General features: G+C 41.6%; 1 protein-coding gene across 4 annotated transcripts in view; it reads right to left on the reverse strand.

Moving 5' to 3' along the window:
- plcd3a (phospholipase C, delta 3a) overlaps window positions 1–21,915 on the reverse strand; it is a 30,435-nt gene extending 8,520 nt beyond the window's left edge. The window contains exons 1-11 of one of the 4 annotated variants that reach the window (XM_061748594.1): window positions 21,646–21,915; window positions 19,593–19,707; window positions 17,884–18,068; window positions 17,467–17,721; window positions 16,904–17,297; window positions 7,779–7,946; window positions 4,683–4,956; window positions 2,888–3,005; window positions 1,807–2,032; window positions 447–648; window positions 214–358 (exon numbers count right to left, since the gene is read on the reverse strand). In XM_061748594.1, the coding sequence (XP_061604578.1) occupies window positions 214–358; window positions 447–648; window positions 1,807–2,032; window positions 2,888–3,005; window positions 4,683–4,956; window positions 7,779–7,946; window positions 16,904–16,997 (1,227 nt within the window). In that variant the 5' untranslated portion in view covers window positions 16,998–17,297; window positions 17,467–17,721; window positions 17,884–18,068; window positions 19,593–19,707; window positions 21,646–21,915. Of the gene's footprint in view, window positions 1–213; window positions 359–446; window positions 649–1,806; window positions 2,033–2,887; window positions 3,018–4,682; window positions 4,957–7,778; window positions 7,947–16,903; window positions 17,298–17,466; window positions 17,722–17,883; window positions 18,069–18,138; window positions 18,335–18,639; window positions 19,450–19,592; window positions 19,708–21,645 lie in introns of those variants that run through there. The other 3 variants (XM_061748595.1, XM_061748593.1, XM_061748596.1) reach the window with 3 other exon arrangements.
- Window positions 21,916–22,366: the final 451 nt, after the last annotated feature.

Raw genomic sequence — 22,366 nt, forward strand, 5'->3', positions numbered from 1 at the left:
AACCATTCGCACTTTTTTTAAAAATCCAATTCCACACTAATTAGCTTTTTTTTTTTTACCTTATCCCCACTTAGTCACATTTTCTTAACTTTTATTTTCATGGCAATTATAAAATATAAAAATGTATTTGTTTTAATTGACTTTTTTTGTGAAATACTGGAAACATAAGACAAAATTTGAAGCCACTGTCAAGAGTTTGATGTGTGGTCTCACCTTGAAGGCGTACTGTGCGATGGTGACAATGACCTCCTTGAAAGGCACTTTGGAGGTAAGCGTGTGACCATGATAGATGACCGGCTCGCCTTTATCTCCGTCCCAGCAGTCCAGCTCAACGCAGCGGCAGCCTTGAATTAAAGCCCTGAAAGCACACACAATTAAAAAAAAAATATATATATATATATTATTTTGCACTTTAAAGGCTGGGAAAATGAGCGCGCTGCGAATACCTGATATAGGGCTCGGTGCTGCTGGCGCTTGTCACTTGGTCCTTGGTGAGGTAGGTGTTGTGCGAGGTGGAGATGAAGTAGTGGGCGAGGGAGCGGCCCATGTCCTGGTAGACTCGGGCGTGCTCTGGGTTCAACACGTCATTCTCCCGCGACAGCATGTACATGGTGAAGCCATTCTGGGTCATGAACTGATTCCTCTGAGCTGCAGCCACAATGAAAACATTACACATTTTCATTTTTAGGTGGCAGTAAAGCATTCTGAACAGGCCCAAAATACTATTTAATAAGCGGCAGGCGGGATGCGTTTGGTACCTGGGCCTTCAGTGCGGTTTTACCTTGACTTAATCCACTTTTTAATACCGCCACCATTTATAGAAACCATAAAAAAAAAAAAAAAAACATTTAACACCAACACAACTGTGCCACGCACTGTGCTGTAACAGTTCACAATTGATATTTATCTATTGCGTGATAAAAACAAAAAACATTATACTGCTGATTATTAAATGTATTAATGTGTGTAGATTGCTATTGTCAGGTTTTCTTGCTATTCCAAGGTTGGTTTTGCTCTGATCAACCAATCATAGGACAGAAAATTGCTCATCTCATCGAGGGTCAGCGCTCTGGCCCTGTACGGACCAATTTGAAAAAGTCTTAAAAATCAACAAAACATTTTATTGTTAATACGAGAATTGCATGGTAGACAATCACCATGAACGTCACTTGGCATCAGTGATTAATTGATGATAAAGAATTTTCAAATAGGCTCAAAATGGAGTGCAGTACTCAACTGCCACCAGAAGACAGTGCTGATGATTGGCTCTCAAAGACCGCTCCTAAAGAAGTGGGAATGGGACGTCGTCGACTGGAAGCTGAGCTACATCTGTGGGACAGCACCTCTCCTCTGGGCGCTGTTGTTCTGCTTAATAGTGTTATTGTAAGGAAACATTTAGAAAGAAATTCTCCCATTCCTTTTAAAAATAATGTATTAATACAAACAAATTAATAGTAGTAATAATAGTGTCAGATCATTAATATTTTTTGGTGAAATCAACATTGAGTGTGGAAACGGGTGTTCAGAAAATTCAGAAATGAATTTTGCCCATTCCTTAAATAATGTGTTAATATGAATATTTTATTAAAAGAATACAAATTAACTATCAATTTTGTTAATTTTTTTCCATGCCCAGGAATTTTTTTATTTTTTTCAAAATGCGCCGTGCTGCCGTCATGTGATCAAAGCCCGGACTATGAAGATCAAAATTAGAAATATAAAGCCATTTCTTTGAAATTGACAAAAATCAACTTAATTTTGTTGAATTTTTCCATTTTCCCCACACCCGGGAAATGTTTTACGCACCCCAGTCGTTGAGCTCATAGGTGCTGATAAGGGTCTGCGCGTGGGCCAGGCTGGCGTCCTCTCCCTGGTCTCCCAGGAAGTCTCGCAGCTCCGCGGTGGAGAGCACGCATCCGTTGCTGGAATAGTGGCGGAAGACAGCGTCCAGCTCGGGCCGGCGCAGCAGCTCCCGGCAGAACTCTTCGATCTCATTGTGGTCCAGACGGCTGTCCCCGGACCGGTCGCACCTCTGGGAATACAAACTCTGTGGATTACTTATTTTAGATTATTTCTATTGTGCAAGGTGCTGCTTATCACGAATAACTGACAAGAGGAGCGATGGTATTCATTATAGGACACCTGCATTGCGTGCATTCGTGCCCATGTGGTGGACTTTGACTTTTTGCATTATTTCTATTTTACTGAAATCTTCCTTTTAGGAAATGAAGGATACAGACTAAACCGTAAGACTTTTAACAGTTGAATTATGCTATGAAAACACCAACTGCATTCTTTAAATGTTTAAATGCCATACGCAATTACGTTTCTGACGGATGCCTTTTGAATATGCAAAAAACAGGCAAGTCTAACCTGGGATGCCTGGGCGACGTAACCCGAATTGGTATCCAAGTCAGAACGCACCGTTCTCCATCACTTACCAATGCTATCATAGTACTAAAGCCATAATTAAAGTTACCGTCGTAAACCGAAAACCTCCTATATTTTGACAAGATGTTCATGACCCACCCAAAATGGCTCCGTGACCCACTTTTGGGTCCCAACCCACCAGTTGAGAATCACTGATCTAGTCAGTCCTCTGCTTCTTAGAGCACAAAGAGGGTAAAAAACAAAACAGGAGCAAAAATGTGATGCTTTTGTTTCGTTGTTTTTTTTTTTTTTTTTTTTTTTTGAGGGGTAGGGAGTGATCCCGATTCCCTGTTGAGAAAGCATCTCCACACCTGTGTACATCCAGAACATCTCTCAGGGAAGGATGTAGAGCACATTCCATCATCAGGAAACCAAAGACCAACAGCTGTAATACAGAGTCAATAAACACTGCAGGCTAAACAGGCTCCAATATCTACTGTATTGAATCCCCCCTGACCTTGAACAAAGAGCGAGCGTACTGCTCACTCAGATCGATGTTGATCATCTGCAGCAGCCGGCGGACTTCGTCGTAGCTCATCTTGCCGTCTTGGTTCTGATCCGCTCGCCGCAGGTAGCTGCGGATCCAAGTGGAGGGAAAGGGGATTAAGGAAGATAATCAAGACAATGTGGGTCGGACAGAAAAGACCGCTTGACCGACCATGTCAATATGACATCTTAGTCAAGAATATGACCTTGTAGAAAGCAAACACCATTTCTTTTTGTCCCTTAAGGCAGCGTGTCAAACTTTGCTATCCTAATAGTATAATTGCCCAAGTCATTTATAACTTACTGTATACAAAATACCAATGTGCTTGCTAAAATGGTGTTTTTTTCCTTCACGTCTGCGTAGATTCTTAAATCATCCAGGTCATGGTAATCCACAAAAGTTGAATCGAGGAAACTTAACGCTTGTTTTATTTGTCGTGTTTTTTCTTTTTTTCTAAAACATAAAAAAATTACTTCGGCGATTATGCTCTTAGGCTAACGACTTTGTTTCCATCACGGGCCACATCGTAGTTATGGTTGCGCAGCTTGTTATACCTGCTGGTTATAATGTTGAAATTATATAAAGCAATCCAAAACTCACTGTTCTCTCTCCTCAGTTTTAACGTCACGGTTCAGTTCATTCTTGTTACAGTAAAGTAAGGGAACAAAACAAAAGCAAAACGAATTGCTTATCTTTTGTGTAAACAGGGACAGATTTAGATCTCATTGGGTATCTGTTCTGTTTTGAACTTGTATTTACTGCTTTTTGTGGAGGTATTTTGCTAAATTTCTTATTTCTAACCATAGGTCATACGAAAGTGAATGCTGAGAAGAAAAATCGGATGATGACTATTAAATTAAAGCTTAAAATCATAGAAAAACATGAGCGAGGTTTGCATGTATAGTTGAATTGGCGACGGAGTACAAGTGTAGTTCATTATGTACTATCCTGAAGCAGAAGGAGTTGATGAAGGCCATTATGCTATTCAAGGGTGTTCAAAAGAAATTCTAAGCTGTGGACCGTTGTCCATGAAGATAGAGAAGATGCTGAAAGTAAGGAAAGCTTGGTGAAAAATGTAAAAAAAAAAATAAAAAAAAAATGAATAAGATTATAGTCTCTGTAACATGGAAAATAATTGAATTTTAAATTGAACACACCACAGAGACGGGTGTTGTTCACAATCCTGCCAAATTAGTATATAAAGTATATACAATAAAATGAGGCTTCAAAATCATGAAAAATCACGATGAAACGACGCTACGCTCAGCTGTCAAACAAACACCAATACGACGACGTGAAAAATGGATGTTACTTCATCTAGCATTTTTCTTAAGCCTACACCCGGACCGGCGGCGGGGTTGTCCGCAGCATCACCTCCTCGCTTGGGAATTGAAATAACAACACCGAGCTCTTCTGTAAATTGTGGCCTTCATTTTGATGGTGTAGGCATAGCTAGCTCGCTTGCTAACTGTACGCTGTAGTGGTAGAAATGTGCCAAGTAATAATAACTGAGGAACTCGCAATTGTGTCGGATAACCGTCGATGTGAACGAAGCCGCTCAAGTTTTTATATAGTGGGAGGGGCGACTCACTCAAAGCGCGTCACCGGGCGGTGTTTTAGTCACGGCCAAAACTGAAATGGTGAAAAACAGTTCAACGCTACAGTCTCCACATCTCAGCACATATTTTCAGCAATTATCTTCAAACATGGATACTGTATTTTGAAACTAATCTCTGAATTCACATTACAGGGTCTTAAAAGATACTATGCTGTTGACATCGAATCTGCGCAACATTTCCACAAAGGATATTGGTCCAGTTTCTCCTTCTGCGTCATGTTGGCGACACGCTCCTTCAGGGTGCGCAGGCCTCGCACCCAGCGCAGCGCCTCGTCCTCGCACGGGCACAGCAGGTCCAGGCTCTTGCGCGCCCCTCGGAAGACCACCGTGAAGCAGTGGCTGTCCGGCACCGAGCCCGAGATCCGGCGCAGCGCCTCCGACTGGCAGCCCTCGCGCACGCATTCCACCTCGGTCACCGCGACTGGAGACGGAGGAGTCAAAATGAATGACATTACAATGACTAGAGAAGGCATATGGTCACATACAATAGCGTCTTGGCTGCAAGCAAAAATAAGCCAGGACAGAAAGGTTTGAGGTTCAGGTGTCAAAGGAATTTTTTAGGGAATCATAAATTCCACTGGGCACATGGTAAGTTGATGGCAAATAGCATGCGCTTCACCTTCTGCTGCTCCACACAGTCAACTAGGGAATGACTTCATGTCTCATTTTGGTCAGACTGGCACATGCACGCACAAGCACATGCACATGCACATGCTTTATGGGCAAAAGGATTGGACATCTCCAGGAAGTGAAGTTTGTTTTTGCCATGAAAATTACACGTTTTGTCACAAAGTCTCTATATTACTCAAAGAAAACACAATATTTAGCAATAAAATGCAACATTTTAACCCCCGCAAAATTAGAATATGCCATGGAAACTATATATTTTGAAAAAAAAAGACAGTTTTTGACATGGAAATGATTCACCGTGTTACAAAACCACTATATTATTCTACAAAAACAATATTTTGCCATGAAATGCAATACATTACCACAAAAACACTAGATTATGCGGTCAAAACTTTATAATTTGCCCCCCAAAAATGCAATTTTTTTAATCCACAAAAACTACTATTTACCAAATAAATGCTCTATTTGACTAATAAAACACTATTTTGCCAGAAAACACTAGCTATAGCCATGGATCTAATATACTTTGACTCGAAAATGCTACTTTTTACCATGAAAAGATCACATTTTGTCACAAAAAAAGGAAAATGTCACGTTTGCACACTCACTCTCATTGAATAGCATGTGAATGTGCCTCCTAACGTTTGTCTGGTACTGAGTTGTATCTTAATACTTTTTTTCCATATATGTATTTACTTCAGACCTGCGAGGGCTGCTGTGTGTAAACTCAATCTGTCATCATAATAACCTCATTCTCTCCCCTGATCTCATGAAGCGTCTTCAAAACTACCTCGCTTTACTTTGTTGTGTTTTTTGACGGGTACGTGACAAAAGTAACGCGCGTGTGTGTGTGCGTACGTATGTAGGTGTCACATCGAGCCGGCGCGCCGGAATGCGGCCGTCACATCACACCCATCTGCATATCTGCGTGTGGTGAGACGAGCACTATCATCTGAAAAGCTCCATAGAGGCATGCTTGGAGGAGTTTGGTGTGTAAGAGATTGGAGATAAATGGGAACTATAGCATCTTACCATCTGTACTTTAAGTACTTTCCCAATTGTATGAATACTGAAAATAAATAAACTTTTCTCCCATACTCTGATTTATTAAGATGTACCTGTAGATATTTTGCCATAGAAACGCAAGTGGTAAATGACAAAATGTCTATTGGTGCCATCCACTCACTGGACACTTGATTAGGTACACCTTTACACTCTATTATAACACAATCCTACTTTTATCCTTGGGGGGGATCCCCTTTCACCTCTTCTGATATGGCTTCAGTTTCCTCTGCATGAAAACCTTTTCATTGTTGCCGGGCTATTCTTATGCATGAGCACTTTCCATTCTCCCTTTTTCCGGACCGCTCCTCATGCCCGCTTCCTCCTCACGCTCTATGGGGTGTATTATACTCCCACAGCTAGGCCATTCCAAGCCTTGTTGTCAACTCTATGGATTATATCTATTGTGCCAGGTGGAGGTTATCATAAAAAAGAAGCCACTTCATGAATTGTATCACTCGTACGTTGCTCATCTGTCAGCGAGTGTGCGGTGGACTTTTTGACTTTGTGTATTACAGTGGAACCGCGGTTTTCATGATTGATCCTTTCTAAGTCTGACTTAAAAGCGAAGCAAGCGTACGAAGACCAAAGCAATATTTCCCATAGGAAATAATGTAAATCCAATTACCTACCAAAATATTACCAAAATTACATTTTATAGAGAATAACTATGACTTTTCATACAAAAAACAGTGTGAAATAAATGACTAATGAAGTGGACAAATGAACATTTAACGTCACTTTATAACCTTTTTTGAAGACTCTTGATGGCACATACAGCAAGGAGGGGAGAAAGGGGAGCCAATTAGTTGTTTCTATCATGTTTCTCACCCATTTATCAAATGGCTGGCACGCGGAACTTTCTGTCGTATTGTGTAAAAAGGGTTCAACAGACGACAAGGCGTATCCCACAATGCAAGTTTTTATTAACAACTCAAGGCGTAGCCTCCCAGTCTGCTCGGAAATACTCAGGCAACATGAATGTAACACATCCTCTCAAAAGCCAGGCCTACAAAATAAAACTGACAACTGTACGAGCAGTTTCACCACCAAGGGTGGCTTATCCAACAGTTGGATTCAAACTATTTTGTGCTTTATTTTAATGACTGTGACTGTTGAATAAGCCAAGTGGTCCAAGAAAATTATTGTTATTGTCCAATTGTTATTATACTGCATGCTTTAGTTTTGAATGTCTAGACTTTTGACAGGATGCGTTACGTTAATGTTGCCTGAGTGTTGCAGAGCAGACCGGGAGGGTTGTTGTCTTGAGTTGTTAAAAAAGCAAAACAAAAAAAAAACTTGCCTGTTGAGCCCTTTATACACAACTTATAAAATGCTTCAGATGAACGTGCATCGTTTGAAATGAATGGATTAATCAAAAGTTGTTTTTTTTGTTGCACAAAAACTGAGCGGATGTATGAAAACCAGTACAAAAGACGAAAAAAATAAGCGCGAACCAAATCATACGAAAACTAGGGCATAAGAAAACCAAGGTTCCTTTGTATTTCTTGTAGCTCTATGTATTTCTAATGTGCATGGTGATATACTCACACGTCTGACGGGCTTTGGCCTTGCGGGAGCTCTTCGACGACTCGCACCACACGGTGAGGCCGTCCTCCAGCAGGCGCAAATTCCGGCTCTTCTGCCATCTTGGAGAGCGCACTTTCACCATGTTGGAGCCCGCCATCATCACGCGCACGTCCTCGTTGTCCAGCAGACCTTAAACACACACACACACACGAAATAGTCCTCACGTTAGTAGCGTAACGTTAGCATTCGAAAAAAAGAATTCTCTTTTGGAAAACAATAAATGAATAAATAAATAAACGAAAAAGTTGTGTTCGTTCATTTTTTATGGATGTTAATGATCATCATTTGGGCTAGTTTTGGGGTTCAAGTAAAAAAAAAAAAAATCACATTTAAAAAAAAATATCAAGTGGAGTTCAACAGAGGAAGTGTTCACATTCAAGCCTAAAAAAAACTACATGAATACAATTTTAAACCGGAACACCGTTGCAAACTTCGGCACCCGACCGCAGTTTGGGAATATCTGTGCTGGAATGGTATATTTGCTGTAAAAACATGCACATTTACACACCACCTTTCATAAATATTGACTATGTTTATCCCCAAAATTGGAGTGGCATAAAGACTTTTTTGTGAAGTTGTTGCAGCGTGGTTTAGTGAGGGAGCAGAGGGCCGTAACCCAGGTGCCACATAACCAGCTTTTTCGGACGCCGGGAGGAGAAAACATGTTTATGTCACCAGAGTCTCTGCATTGAAATGCCAGAAAAGGCCACAAAACACATGGCTGACGAGTGTAAATCAGTCACTATTGTATGCAGATTTATTTGTCTCCGGCGGGACAGGAGCCGGCCAAGGAAAAACGAGGGCTGGAATTAACGTTTTAGGACGCCAACGTCTGCTCTGAATGAACGACTTCTGCCTCCACGCATGGAAATGTAATCACCGATAAACTCCACATGCAAAAAAAACAAAGAAAGAAAACATGGAGGGTTGGGATAAAGGAAAGGTCATTTCGCAACAACTATGAAGGAGAAAGTGAGGGTTGAAACAAAAGGTGTCAAATCAAAGGCAACAATGGTGTGAAATTATGATGCTAACCGTAGAACAGGAAATGGAGTTCACGGCGGCGGAGGAAAGCGGTACACACACATCTCAGTCCTGGTTTGCGCAGTACTAATATGCACTAATATAGTAATTATACAGTAGTAATAAAGAAAACTATAATACAAAATTATACATTAGAATAAATTAATAAATTCTATAAAACAGGCATTTTCAAGAAATCTAAAAAAAAACTAAGTAAATGAACAGATTCATAGTGCATAGTAATTGATAAAGAAAAAAATGAATTAAATTTAAAATGCAGTGATTTACCAAATTAATTAATTATGATATAATAGAGAAGGGCGGCACGGTGGACGACTGATTATAGAGTGTCTGCCTCACAGTTCTGAGGAGCGGGGTTCAATCCCGGCCCCGCCTGTGTGGAGTTTGCATTATTCCTCCGTGCCTGCGTGGGTTTTCTCCGGGCACTCCGGTTTCCTCCCACATCCCAAAAACATGCATGGTAGGTTAATTGACAACTCTAAATTGCCCGTACGTGTGACTGTGAGTGCGAATGGTTGTTTGTTTGTATTTGCCCTGCGATTGGCTGGCAACCAGTTCAGGGTGTACCCCGCCTCCTGCCCGATGATCGCTGGGATAAAAAATGTGATTTCCTATAGGAAAACTCTTAATCTGGTGCTGGACTGGATTGGGTTCCACATTAAGTGTTGCAGTGTTGTCCCTACAAAGGCGCCTTTGTTATCTGATTTTGGAACTGAAAAGAGTGTTTACGCAGCTTTCGTTCCAAAGGTTCAAAACACACACAGTGGACTCTTTATCGTTTCTTTATTTTAAATACACATCCTGCGTGGGGAAAAGCTGCATTTTTAGCAAGCTTTTTCCAGTAGCTGCGCTTAAGGAGGCCTGCTTCTTTTCGGCTATGCATGGCCGCTCTGTTTGCCGGCGTGAATGGCAGCGAGGACAAAAGGAAAAGGCTCCTGAGTCTTTCCAGAGCACTCCCATGTCACATAACTCCTGGTGGCTCCGTCTTACCTAGATTTGTGAGACGCTTGGATAAGGCCGGAGCATTCTAACGCTTTAATTACACTAACTCCTTTGGAGGGCTTCATAGAAATAAGCTCCCCATCCCCTTTTTCTTCGCCCCGATGGACACAAACAACCGCCCCCCGCCCCCAACCCCTTGCCAGGCGCTCGGTCCAAGCTGTTACCACATGCGAGGCATTCCCACATTAACTTGCAGGTCAGTGACACCAACGTTAAGCTGGCCAAACAGCCACGGCCTGTGTTTCAACACTGTACATTGCAAAGCATTTCTCACTGTACCAAAGCCCCTTTTCTGGCTGCAGTTTTGTGTGGTTTCTATTGTGCAAAGTGGCGGATAGCACGAATAACTGGCAAGAGGAGCAATCACAGGATGTGTATATTGAGCAAACTCATGTGCCAGAGTGTGTTGCCGACTTTTTTTGTACATTATTACTAGTTGTTGGGTTTATTTCTATTGTGCAAGGTGGTGGTTATCATTAATGATCATAATCAACTGACGAGAGGAGTAATGGCATTAATCCTAGGACAAGTATGTACCTTATGCGTATCTGTCTGTGTGTGACCAGTCCTCCTGTGGCCTTTTTTTTTTTTTTTTTACTGTATGGGTTATTTCTAATCGTTCGGTTCCGTCGGTTTTTGGCATTGTCTTGATTTCCACTGTGCAAGGTGGCAATACTGGCGAGAGGAGACTTAATCGCATAAATCATATAGCACATGTATATTTTGTGCACGACAATGCTAGGGACTTTTTTTGCATCATTTCTAGTGACTCTTGTTTATTTCTATTGTTCAAGGTGGCAGTTAACAATAAGAACCGGTGAGAGGAGCAATTGCAATGGGGCACCTCAATGCTCCACTGAGAATGTGGTCGAATTTTTTTTTTTGTTGCATATTATTTCTAGCCATTTTGTGAATTTCTATTGTGCAGGGCCCAGGTTACAATGGAAAACTGTTGTGACAAGCAATTGCATTAATCATAAAACTGCGCGCGTAAATTGAGCGTGTGGCCGTGGGTGACTGAGCATATAAATTATTTTTTTCTAGTCGTCGTATTTATTTCTTTTGTGCATGTTGTATGTTCCCTTCTGCGTCTGGTGGTGTTTTCTGTCCTAATAAACACATTCCGATGGGCTGCTACTCTTGAAAAGAGCGTGCAACGGAGGGGTGACCATGGTGTCGAGGCAGCAGAGCTATGGGGTCTTTATTTTCATGCTCGGCTGCAGAGAATCTCCCTTGGTGTGCGACCGACCGCCCACCCCCCCTCTTAGACATGCCGGCTGGCTAGCAACCACACTGGCACATCCAAAGCAGGGTGATCAACGTGAGAGAGAAAAACATCATCGGGTGCACATGAGTAATAGCTTGAGCACGGTCCGGAGCAACTCCGCCTGAGGCCCGGTTCAGGTTTCCCTCGGTATAGGGAGCGCCACCGGAGCTGGCGGGCCAAAGGATCGCACACTTGCATAAATATAGACAAATTAAAGGTGTCGTTGATACCGCTGCTGTGGCACTTGGGCCTGCGTGAGACGCGGTGGGTGCGAAACTAGGGCAGCTGTCTGCCTGGCTTAAGTCCGGTCTGGAGAACGGCCGGAGGAAGTCTCAGCAAGGTGAATATTAAAAACAAGGGGGGGGGGGGGGGTCTTTTAGTTTTCAAGCCCCTAAGAGGACCTTACGTAATATAGTCTGGCAAATAAATATCTTTTTGGGGGGGCTTTAGTATGCTGTCGAGTTGAGAGAAGACTAAATTGTCTTCGTTTACAAACACATGCTAACACTTTTGAACACATGCTGACACTTTTGAAGACTAAACAGTATTTGATTCTAATTTAAAACATGTATATTACATCTTTTTGAAGACTCTCAATTGTCTGTGGATCATAAAAACATGTTTGGGTTATTGAAGATGCAAAATTGTCTTTGATGTTTAATAAAACATGTATGTACATTCTTTGAAGACTGAGACTAAAACATCTTACATTTGTTGAAGACTAATTTCTCTTCATAAGATAAGCGCCGATCATCCTTTGATGATGTTCCATAGGGGAAATTCAGGTGTTGGTTATGGGTTACAAAAAGAAGTTAGAATCATTAACAATGATAAATTGTCTTCAAAGTTTACAAAACATGTACGTTACACTCTTTGAAGATTAAATTGTTTTTGTTTTCCATTTTCAAAAAAATGCTTGACGTTTATGAAAACATGTTACAATCTTTGGAAGACTTTAAATTGTCCTTAATGCTTATAAAAACATGTATATAAAGTTATTTGAAGACCAAATTGTTTTTTGAGGTTACAAAAACATGTTAGGGTCACTAAAGACACTAAATTGTCTTCAATGTTGACAAAACCTGTTACAGGAAGTCCTCGAGTTACGACGTACTCGACCTACGACGTTTCGACTTTACGACGTCCGTGCCTCGTCCGCCATTTTGTCCCCAGCACCATAGTGTTTCTGCTTAGCTAGTGCATAGTGTTTGTCTGTGTTGTTGCCCCAGGAGTATCTTTGCCTTTTTCGCCCTCCTTTTTTCACACTCAGCAGAGTAATGATAAGTACAGCATCTTATTTTTTTTATTTTAATGTATCTTAGTTTCTTTATACGAAGTGTTAACCTTTCCCGCTACGGTCACCTGACCGTGGTCGGGAGACGCAGGGCCGAGGTTGTCCTCCTCGGGGTTAACTACCTTCTCTCGTTGCACAGCTGAGCTGGGTGGCGGCAACAATAAAGGCACGAAGCACCGATTTGCTGCTTTAATGGCTTTATTAGCTCTTCTGCACATTCAACGTCAACGGGTCCTCCGCTAATCGCTACTCTTCCCCGGTCGCCGTCACTACACTTGCCACTGTACACACTCGCACCTGCGCGCACTCCTTCCTCCTTCACAGTCCCGCCTCACTCACACATCGACGCACACGCCCACACACACACAGAGCTTGCTGTCACAATCACGCGGGACACTACCCATAACAGAAGTATTTCGACTTTAACGGTGAAATCCAATTTACGCGGAAATTCGGGTTACGTCGCCAGCAAAGGAACGGAACTTGTTCGTAAATCGAGGACTTCTACATTCTATATTCTTTGTGTGTTTACAAAAATATCTGTGTCAAGTTCTCTCAGCTGTCTTGACTTTTACGAAGAAATGTTACATTCTTTGAAGACTAAATGGTCTTTATGTTTACAAAAAACATATTTAAAGTTTCTTTCTTCAAAATGTACAAAACAAGTGTGCCAAGTTTTGCTTTTTTAGTCTGCATTGGTTATTAATTAAAAAGGCCCTACCCTGAGAAGATCCATACATCATCTTCCACAATTTTCCACTGTGCCACCAAGTAGGCACCAGGAAATGTCCAAAGATGACATGTATTACTCTCAAAGGGGAATAATTGGATCGCTTCCATATAAACACAGGGTATATTAGGCAGATGTTGATTTGCATAGCATGTGAGTTTTCATTTGAAACGTCAAAGTGACTGTCAGGGAGTCATTGTGAACTCTGACTAATCATTACAGGAGACTTGAACACTCAACTCGAGTCAGATCACAGCTTGGAAGAGGTGTGTCAAAGTTCAAGGAAGAAGATCACCAGCACATTGGATTTGCGAGAAATGAATCCACCGGCTGGATATTGTTTTTTTTATTATCCACTGCATTCCACATACTGTGAGGAGCCAGCAGCAGCTCTGAGGTCAAACACCCACGCACACACACACACACGAGTACCTAAAGCACAATAGATGTTGGCATAAAACTCCAGCTTAGGCTGGCAGTCGCCACTTCCACTGACGAGCCCTGAGCTATTACACATTTATTTAGAATGCGAATGGGCATGCATAATCAGAATCAGAATCATCTTTATTTGCCAATTATGTCAAAAACACACAAGGAATTTGTCTCCGGTAGTTGGAGGCGCTCTAGTACAACAATAGAGAGCCATTTTGACAAAAAAATACTTTTGAGACATCAATTCAACATTATTTGACAAACAGTCTGACTATCCGACAACACAAAGATACCACATTGTTTACTATGGATGCTTTTTTATGTCTGTCCAAGACTGTGCTGAATACATTGCGACCTCTGAGTCGTATAATTTGACCACAATTGTTGGGGAAAAAAATAAAGCACTAAAATCAAGCATCAACTATGACTCAATATTGTTTTCATAGGCTACAAAAACACATTAGGTTCATTAAAGGCCACTAAATTGTCTTCAGTGTTTACAAAATATGTATGTTGAGTTAGTTGAACACTAAACTGTCTATGATGTTTACTCAACATTATGTACAGGACTGAATTGTTTTTGTGTGTTATAAAAACGCGTCGGCTCATTGAAGATGCTTAACTGTCTTTGATGTTTGCAAAACATTTATGTTGGGTTCTTTGACGGCTAAACTGTCTATGATGTTTACTCAACATTATGTACAGGACTGAATTGTTTTTGTGTGTTATAAAAACGCGTCGGCTCATTGAAGATGCTTAACTGTCTTTGATGTTTGCAAAACATTTATGTTGGGTTCTTTGACGGCTAAACTGTCTCTGATGTTTACAAAAACAATAGGTTCATTGACAAGACAAATTGTCGTCAAACAAGTCCATCAAGTTCATTGAAGAATAAATTGTACTTGAGGTTTACAAAAACGTACAGTGTATGTCTAGTTCATTGAAGACTATATGGTCTTTGATTTTACAAACAAGTATGTCAAGCTAATAGAAGACTAAGACTACTATTGTATTTGATGTTTACACTGGTAGGACAGTTAAATGTTTGAAAAAAAAATTATAATTCTGCAACACAAATTACGCATCATGTCTTTGTCAATTCTCAATAAAGTGAAGGTGGCATACTATTGTTTTTGCACTCGTATGACGGTTAAGAATGGTCAAAATGGGCCTTAAAACATTGCCGGTGTAGTTTGCCAATGAACTTCCTTTTTCATCGCCGCCTCTGTATTTTCGCAGATAAGCCCTCTATGTCTAACTACATAACCTCACAGGATGCAAGTGCATTTTGTGTTTGTGTTAAAAGTGTGATTCAAAAAGTCCTCCCCACGGACTACGGTAGCACATGCTGCGAAAAAGTTATTTGGACATCCAGCCACTCCTCAAGGGGTCTTGACAGGTGCTCCTGTAGCTAAGCAGGTGTCTATTTTATGTGGGTAGTCTTGCATGTGGGCTGGGTGTGTCAACGGTGAAATCAGAGGAATAAAAACATGACCCCCACCCCATCCCCCCGTTCAAGATGGCCTATGCCCACACATACGTATTGTCCATTAGATTACAGTGCTTGTTATCTGGCAGCTCATCAAATGAGGGCTTCCTGAGTTGGATTAACCTCCAGGTGGCAAGTGTGCACTACGCAGCATATCGTCAGTATGTTGCTACAGCTAAGCATGACATAAAATGCAGAGTGCCTAACAAATTTATGAGACCACCTGTTTGTCTCAAGAGACCATCCAGCATCATGTCGTTTAGTAGCTTTAATGATGACTCTTTCAATTCAATTTAGCTCAATTAAGAGACTAAATGGTCTTGTGATTGTTTGCAAACCAACTTAACTTCGACTCAAGAGTCTTCAAAGAACTTAAAGAGACACATTTTGTAAACACTGAAGACAATTTGAGAATCTAAATTGAGAGAACCTGCAGTGTTTGTCAACATCAAAGACATTCTAGTCTTGAAAGAACATAACATACCTAAAAAAAAATGTAATTGGCGTCAGGCAACATACATGCTTCTGTCAACATGAAAGTATTAAAAATCCTCAAAGTACTTAACATAATTTCAGAGACAATTTATAGTCTTCAACTAACTACATTGTTTTGTCAACATCAATGACAGGTTAGAGCATTTAAAGAGCTTGACGCACATATTTTGCAAACATCAAGTAACCTTTAGTTCTGTGTTTGTAACCCACAAAATCAATGTACTCTTCAATCATAGTTTTTCACCATCAAACAATTTACTTGATTCCAAAAAGACTATTAAGACACTTCATGATGAAAACTTTACATTTTGTCAACATCAAAAGCAAGTTCGTGTCTTCGAAGAACTTGACATACATGTTTTTGTAAACCTCAAAATACAATTTAGAGGCTTCAAGGAACCTAAAAACGCTTTTGTAAAGCATCAAAGACAATTTGGTCTTCAAAGAACTTCATACACATTTGAAAACATGAAAAACAATTTGGGCATGTTTTTGTACACCACAATGGCAATGTAGTCGTCAAAGAACGCACATTTTGTAAACAGCAATGATAATTTAGCGCCTTCAAATGACCTCATGTGTTTGTACAAAGCTATTTAGCGTCTGCAAAGGACTTAAGATACATGTTTTTGTCAACATCAAAGACAATTAATTAATTAACAATTCTTTAGTGAAGCTACCGTAACACTGAAATTAAGAGTCTGCATTAATGTACTTTATGAAGCCGGATGGTCTCAGACTGAGACTCGGGAGACAAACCTTACCACATTTTTATTCATATAAAGACTATTTTGTCTTTAAAGAATTTAACATTTTTCTCCAACATCAAATATCTTCAGAGAACACATACATGTTTTTGAAACACCCGATACATTTTTTCAAAGAACTTAAAATGTTCATTTTTTGTAAATATCAAAAGGCAATTTACTCTATGTGGGTCACAAAACATGATAGTTTAAACCACTGCAGACACTAAACCGCCTTGTAATCTAAAGTGTCTTAGAAAGTTGCAAAAATACAACCGACTTGTCTTTGATATTTACAAACACTTTTACCAACATTTCGAATTGGATCTCCTTTTCCAATCTTTTTGTAAGCAACTTGTGTTATATCGGTTATGTTACGCAAAATGTATAACATTTCAACGCGTGCAGGTGGTCTCCCAGATGCTCTTCGCCCTTTTGCACTATTTGCACAGGAATGTCCAAAACAAAAGCAAAAACTATTGTAAAGAGACTGGAGTTTTTCAGAGTGATTCTGAGTTAGTCACAAGTTAATGGCGCTGAATGAAATAGTCATTAACAGGTGAGTAATAATAAATAAGGGGACTTACCGAGCCTCCGAATGGGATCTGCGGTCTTCTCGGCCACTTTGGGTCTGGGCTCCCTGGCGGAGGTAACCGGTGACTTGCCGCTGCTGGCCAACATGACGGCCGAGAGACGCTCGCGTCCTGCCTGCTTGGGTTGGAAGCGACGCGCCGCCGATGAAAGAAAGGGAGACGGGAGGGAGAAGTGAGAGAGAAGAGAGAAGAGAAGAGAAGAGAGGAGAGAGGAGAGGGAGGGGAGTGCTCCTTGCGGTCCCTCCCCGGTGCAGCGCCCCCGTGCCTCCACGTAATTTGAGCCCCAAAGCAGGCGCCCATTTGCGCGGCTTTTCCGCCTGCACCAACACGGCAACCTGACGCTCCTCGTGTCACTCACCGTGGCCCAGCCACTTGTTATTTTTAAATGCTACATAATATATAGACAGAGGCTTAAACTACATTGAAATGCCAACGGTTACTCAATTATATCCATATTATTGCGAGTTAAGAAGAGGCACATTTATAGCAATAATATGCATGTTTTCTGCATAAAAGACAGCATTACGTGTAAAAGTAATATGAGTTTGACAGCTCACCTCATCCTGATGGATGCAGTACCCAACCTAGCCCGCAGGTGTCGTGCAAAACAAGCCCAGAAGAAGAAAAAAAAAAAAAGCCATTTCTTTTCTCCGGAACGTTTCTAATGTAATTATGAAGTATTGCACTGTAGATTTTTTGCAAGTTTTTAACTTACTAATACTACGGTAAATCTAAACACACGCGTGGTATTTCCTTCAATATTTACAAAGGTGTGCGTTAGCTTCTATTTGCAAACACACAACACATGCACACTGGATGGATAGATGGATAGATGGATATAGATAGATAGATAGATAGATAGATAGATAGATAGATAGATAGATAGATAGATAGATACATAGATACATAGATAGATAGATTATACATGGGTGTACATATGACTCCTCTGAGCTTGGAGGACTGCATCCACACACCTGTTGATGAAGTCGCGCAGAATGGCAAAAAAAAAAAAAAAAAAAAGCAGCCTTGCGGGACTCTCGAGATTCTTTGGTTTCATCTTCCAATCCTCCTGCTTCATCAATCTTCATGGCTGTTCGCTGGGCTGGCCAATCCTGGAGCACCTTCACCTTCTTGGCTTTCAGCAACTTTGACGTGGAACCTAAAGTATGAGAAGGAGCACCATCTTGCTCAAGAATTGCTCATCCACTCTACAAATCTCTCACACATACCAGTACTGTATGTAACCCCAAACCATGATTCATGCGCCACCAAACGTGACAGTTTTGTGCGGTAACTTGGATGCAGGCTCCAAACGGTCTTCTGCAGTATTTGCGGCAAATGGGATGCAATTCATTGGATGATTCATCAGAAAAAATCCTTCTTCTGCCACTTTCCCACCATCCATTCTTTCTGCAGCCTGTGGGCCTTAACCAAAACGAGACAATGTTTTTGTTGTCTTTTGTGTCATGCTGATTTGTGAGCACTAATTCTTCCACGGAGACCACTGCGTGAGCAAATTTGAGAAGCTGTTCTTGTAGATGGGGTTCCTGGTGACGGGTTCCCCTATAGCTCCGCTGCAGTGGAAAAATGGGCTAGCTGCAGACTATCGAAGCAAGAAATGGTCCTCTCAAACTGACTTGGGCTTGTCATAGACATCACCAGTTTTGTCTAATATTTTTCTAATATTTTTCTTATCCTCTCCGCTTGATATTTGGATACAATAAAGATACCTTAGCAGTGGACATGGTCTTCACTCTTCAGACTGTTGATGATCAGCACTTTGGTCTGTGGTTGAATCTTTGGCATGTCATCAGGGGTCAGGTTGCACTTGACATGAAGGTCTGGTGTGCCGAGGTTCTTTTTAGAAACACTTGGGAATGTGCTAATTACAGCGTCACAGGTGAAGCTCTCATCGGTAATTGGTTGAATCATTTATAGACATACAGGATTTGGAGAAAGTCTTTCCATCGTGTCTTGGGTTGTACCCGAGACCTCCTCCTGGTGCAATGTTCCCGGAACATCTCACCAAGGAGGCATCAAAACCAGATGCCCCAGCCACCTCATCTGGCTCCTTCTGATGAAGAGCATGGCCTCTACTCTGAGCCCCTCCATAATGAGCGAGCTTCACACACTATTTCTAAAAGACTGCCCGGAGAGCCCACGGAGGAAATTCATTTCTGGCCGCTTGTATCTGTGATCTTGTTCTTTTGAGCACAGCTCATGACCGTGGGTGAGGGTGAGAAGTTGAGAACATAGGTCGACCGGTAAATTGAGAGATCAAGTTCCTTCTTCTCCATGACAGACCGATGCAGAGTCCGCATCACTGCAGATGCAACGCCAATCTGCCAATCATCTTCCCTTACTCATGAACACGACCCCAAGAACTCGATCTCCCCTACTTGGGGCAGGATCTAATTTTCGACCCTGACAAGCTTTTGAGGACCACGGCCTCAGATTTGGAGGTGCTGATTCCCATCCCAACCACTTCACACTTGGCTGCAAACCTTTCTGGTGAGAGTTAGCTTCAGCGTCTCCGTGACCTTGGATGATACGTAGAAAATGTTCATTACCAAATGAACATGGTCAAAACTGCGCTTTAGGTCTCATCTTTTGTTGCACTAAATGTCAGTCGCTGTACCTAATGTTGTGGTGAGTGGTGTCATCAAATGCATGCACCGCTCACCTTTAATTTTTCAAAACATGGATGCCATATTTGTGTTTGTAGCATGACAAATAGCCTCCACCAAGAAGACGGTACACGTCACGTAGCCTTCAAACTGTCTGTTGCATTGATCCAGCTGGAAAAAAATTTTTTTCTTGAGTAAACAGACACTTGAAGCACCAAAAACGATGTACCAATCACTGAGGTAGCAGCGCTACCTGGTGGTCATCTACGGTTACTGCTCTATAACAATCTGAGTGCAATGCATCTTGTGTGGACAGATAAAATGCAAAATGATACACTAGTTTCATGTTGTGTCACTGTGTGTACTAAGTCTGATTGACTAAGTCTCAAAGAGGCATATTTACAAATGTGAAGCACGCACATTGAAAGGGCTCTCCAAGGCCTGGTGAAGATGAAGGCCTGGACAACAAAATCCATCTTTCATCTTCCTTCAATTGCACCAGTGGCGGTGGCGGCCATGTTAAGATTAAGTTTGCTAATCCGCACAAGATGTGATCTGTGCAGCAGCGGTGGCAGCTCTCTGGCTCCCTCCTCTTTCCGTGTCCAACCACAACACTGACAAGCCCTGGCTGTGATTTCTCAATCTTTTCTGCCATTAAAGGTTTCATATTAACTGACTCTTGCCTGCAATTTGGCTCTGACTAACTGGGCCTGCTTCTATTAGTGGAAACAGAAGGCCTTGCGTTGTTTGGAGCCAGTAAATTCCCCTGTCATACTACTACTACTGCTGCTATCACTAGTAGTCATGAGCCAGTTAAAATGCCTGACCAAAAATATATATATATAAAAATAGCTGACCTGGCTCAGTTTAACATGGTATCATTGTGTTTGTTTACTCCTTAAAAGTAAGGAGCCACTGGATTCCCTTTATCGCTACTGATACTACGCTACTGATACTAGTATACTACTACTAATACTAGTAGTCACGAGTAAATAAAAATGGCTGAACAAACAGCATGAAATAGCTAAGCAGAATCAGTTAAACATGGAACCACTGTGTTTCCTCTAAATAGTTTAAAGGAGCCATTGGAGTCCCCTATTGTACCACGAATACTAGTATTACTACTACTATTAGTAGGAGTCACTAACAAGTCAAAATGGCTGACCAAATACAAAATAATAAAGCAAGATCAGTTTAACATGGTACCACTGTTTCTTTACTCCAAACAGTAAAACAAAATAAAAATAATAACCAAATGCACAGCTCTTTGATTACTTATGACACATTTAATTTACATTTCAGAGAACATTGTGTGCGTCTTGAAAAACTAGTTTGCTAGTTCTACCAAGCCTAGCACCGAGGACGGGGTGCAGTCTAATTCCTGAAATGAATTAGCGTCAGGGGGTTGCTTACGCCAGTTTATTCCGTACAAAGGCCGCTTTAAAGCACGTTGGAGCCTTGTAGATGAGAGAATCTCGACGAAATTAAGACGCAATGTAAATGTTTTGTACGATTAAATAGCCAAGTTATGCGGAACTCCTTACGGGAAGTGGCACGTTTCCAGCAATTACACCAGACCGCGGCATGAACAGACATACATCGGCGTGAGCGCGAAATTGGTTTTATTAAGCTTTATCTACTTTGTTCGTTACGTACTGTGACTAAAATGAAATCGTAAACAATAAGGACGTGTTTATTGGAAGCTGACTGGGCCGCTTGTTACTTTTGACCGCTTGCATTGTTTCGCGTCGAAGGAACTTGTTCGCCACTGTCGCAGTATTGACGGAGTCTGTTATGGCGTTATTGCCCTCTACATTTTGGGCTACCATTTAATAACCGCCATACGTCATTGAATGTGTTGTTTGTGGGTGGTGGTGGGGGTTAGCGTGACTTCATTTGTTTGACGTGTTGTTTCGTGAGGAAAAAGCCAACGTTAGGCCACGTTAGCAAGTTAGCTTATCCTTAGCGTGTTCCACACACGTGTAAAACGGCATAAGCGCTGCACTTCGTGAGAGAAAATTCTTTGTCGCTGATATGCTCTCGACGTCGCTCCGTTGAGTCGTTTTTCAAAAGGGTATTCTCGAGCAAAGTTGGTCTCGCCTGACCCACCCTTTTAACTGCGAGGGGTTCGGAGATGTGCTCGTCTCGTAGGCTTTACTGCATTTGCCGTTTGTTTACGCTGATTCCAGAGTTCCGCCAGCCCTCTCTAACAACCCTCACCCTCGGCTCGTATCACTCCGCGCGACGCTACGAAATACTCGCAACAAAGAATTTATCGGTCAAATTCACACGGAAATTACGCGTTTCTTTACCGTTAGAGTCCACACTTAATAGCGTGCGGGAAATGAGTGTTAATAAAGCGTTTCTCTTTACGAACAATAAAAACGGACTAGCTTCCTTGAGAGGGCTTCTTCACTTGGCTTTAAAGGTAGGGAGGGAGTGTGTTTTGCGCGTACGTTTGACGTTCGATTACGACGTTGGTTTGTAACAACGAGCTATAAATTTTCACTTTAACATGTTATTAATTGGTTTAGGGACGATATATAGCCATTCCCAAGCGCTTCTTCGTGTTTATATTTTGATATTTTTGAATGTTCACCCGGAATTAAAAGGTAGTAGCGCCCAAGTGAAGGCCGGGACTGCGTTCTTGGTTGTAATGACGTCATTTCGATAGACAACCAAGCCGTCCAATAAGAAAATTCCATGAGCTTAGCAACAGCAAAATTGTGCTTTCGTCCAATCCACGTCGAGAAAGGTTGACGCTCCAGCTCTCGCCATCTCGCCATCCGATTGGCCATCGCCCTCGTCACTTATCTGAGCCTTGTGGACC

This window comes from Phyllopteryx taeniolatus, chromosome 16 (assembly GCF_024500385.1).
Source record: "Phyllopteryx taeniolatus isolate TA_2022b chromosome 16, UOR_Ptae_1.2, whole genome shotgun sequence".
In the NCBI taxonomy this organism is placed as follows: Eukaryota; Metazoa; Chordata; class Actinopteri; order Syngnathiformes; family Syngnathidae; genus Phyllopteryx; species Phyllopteryx taeniolatus.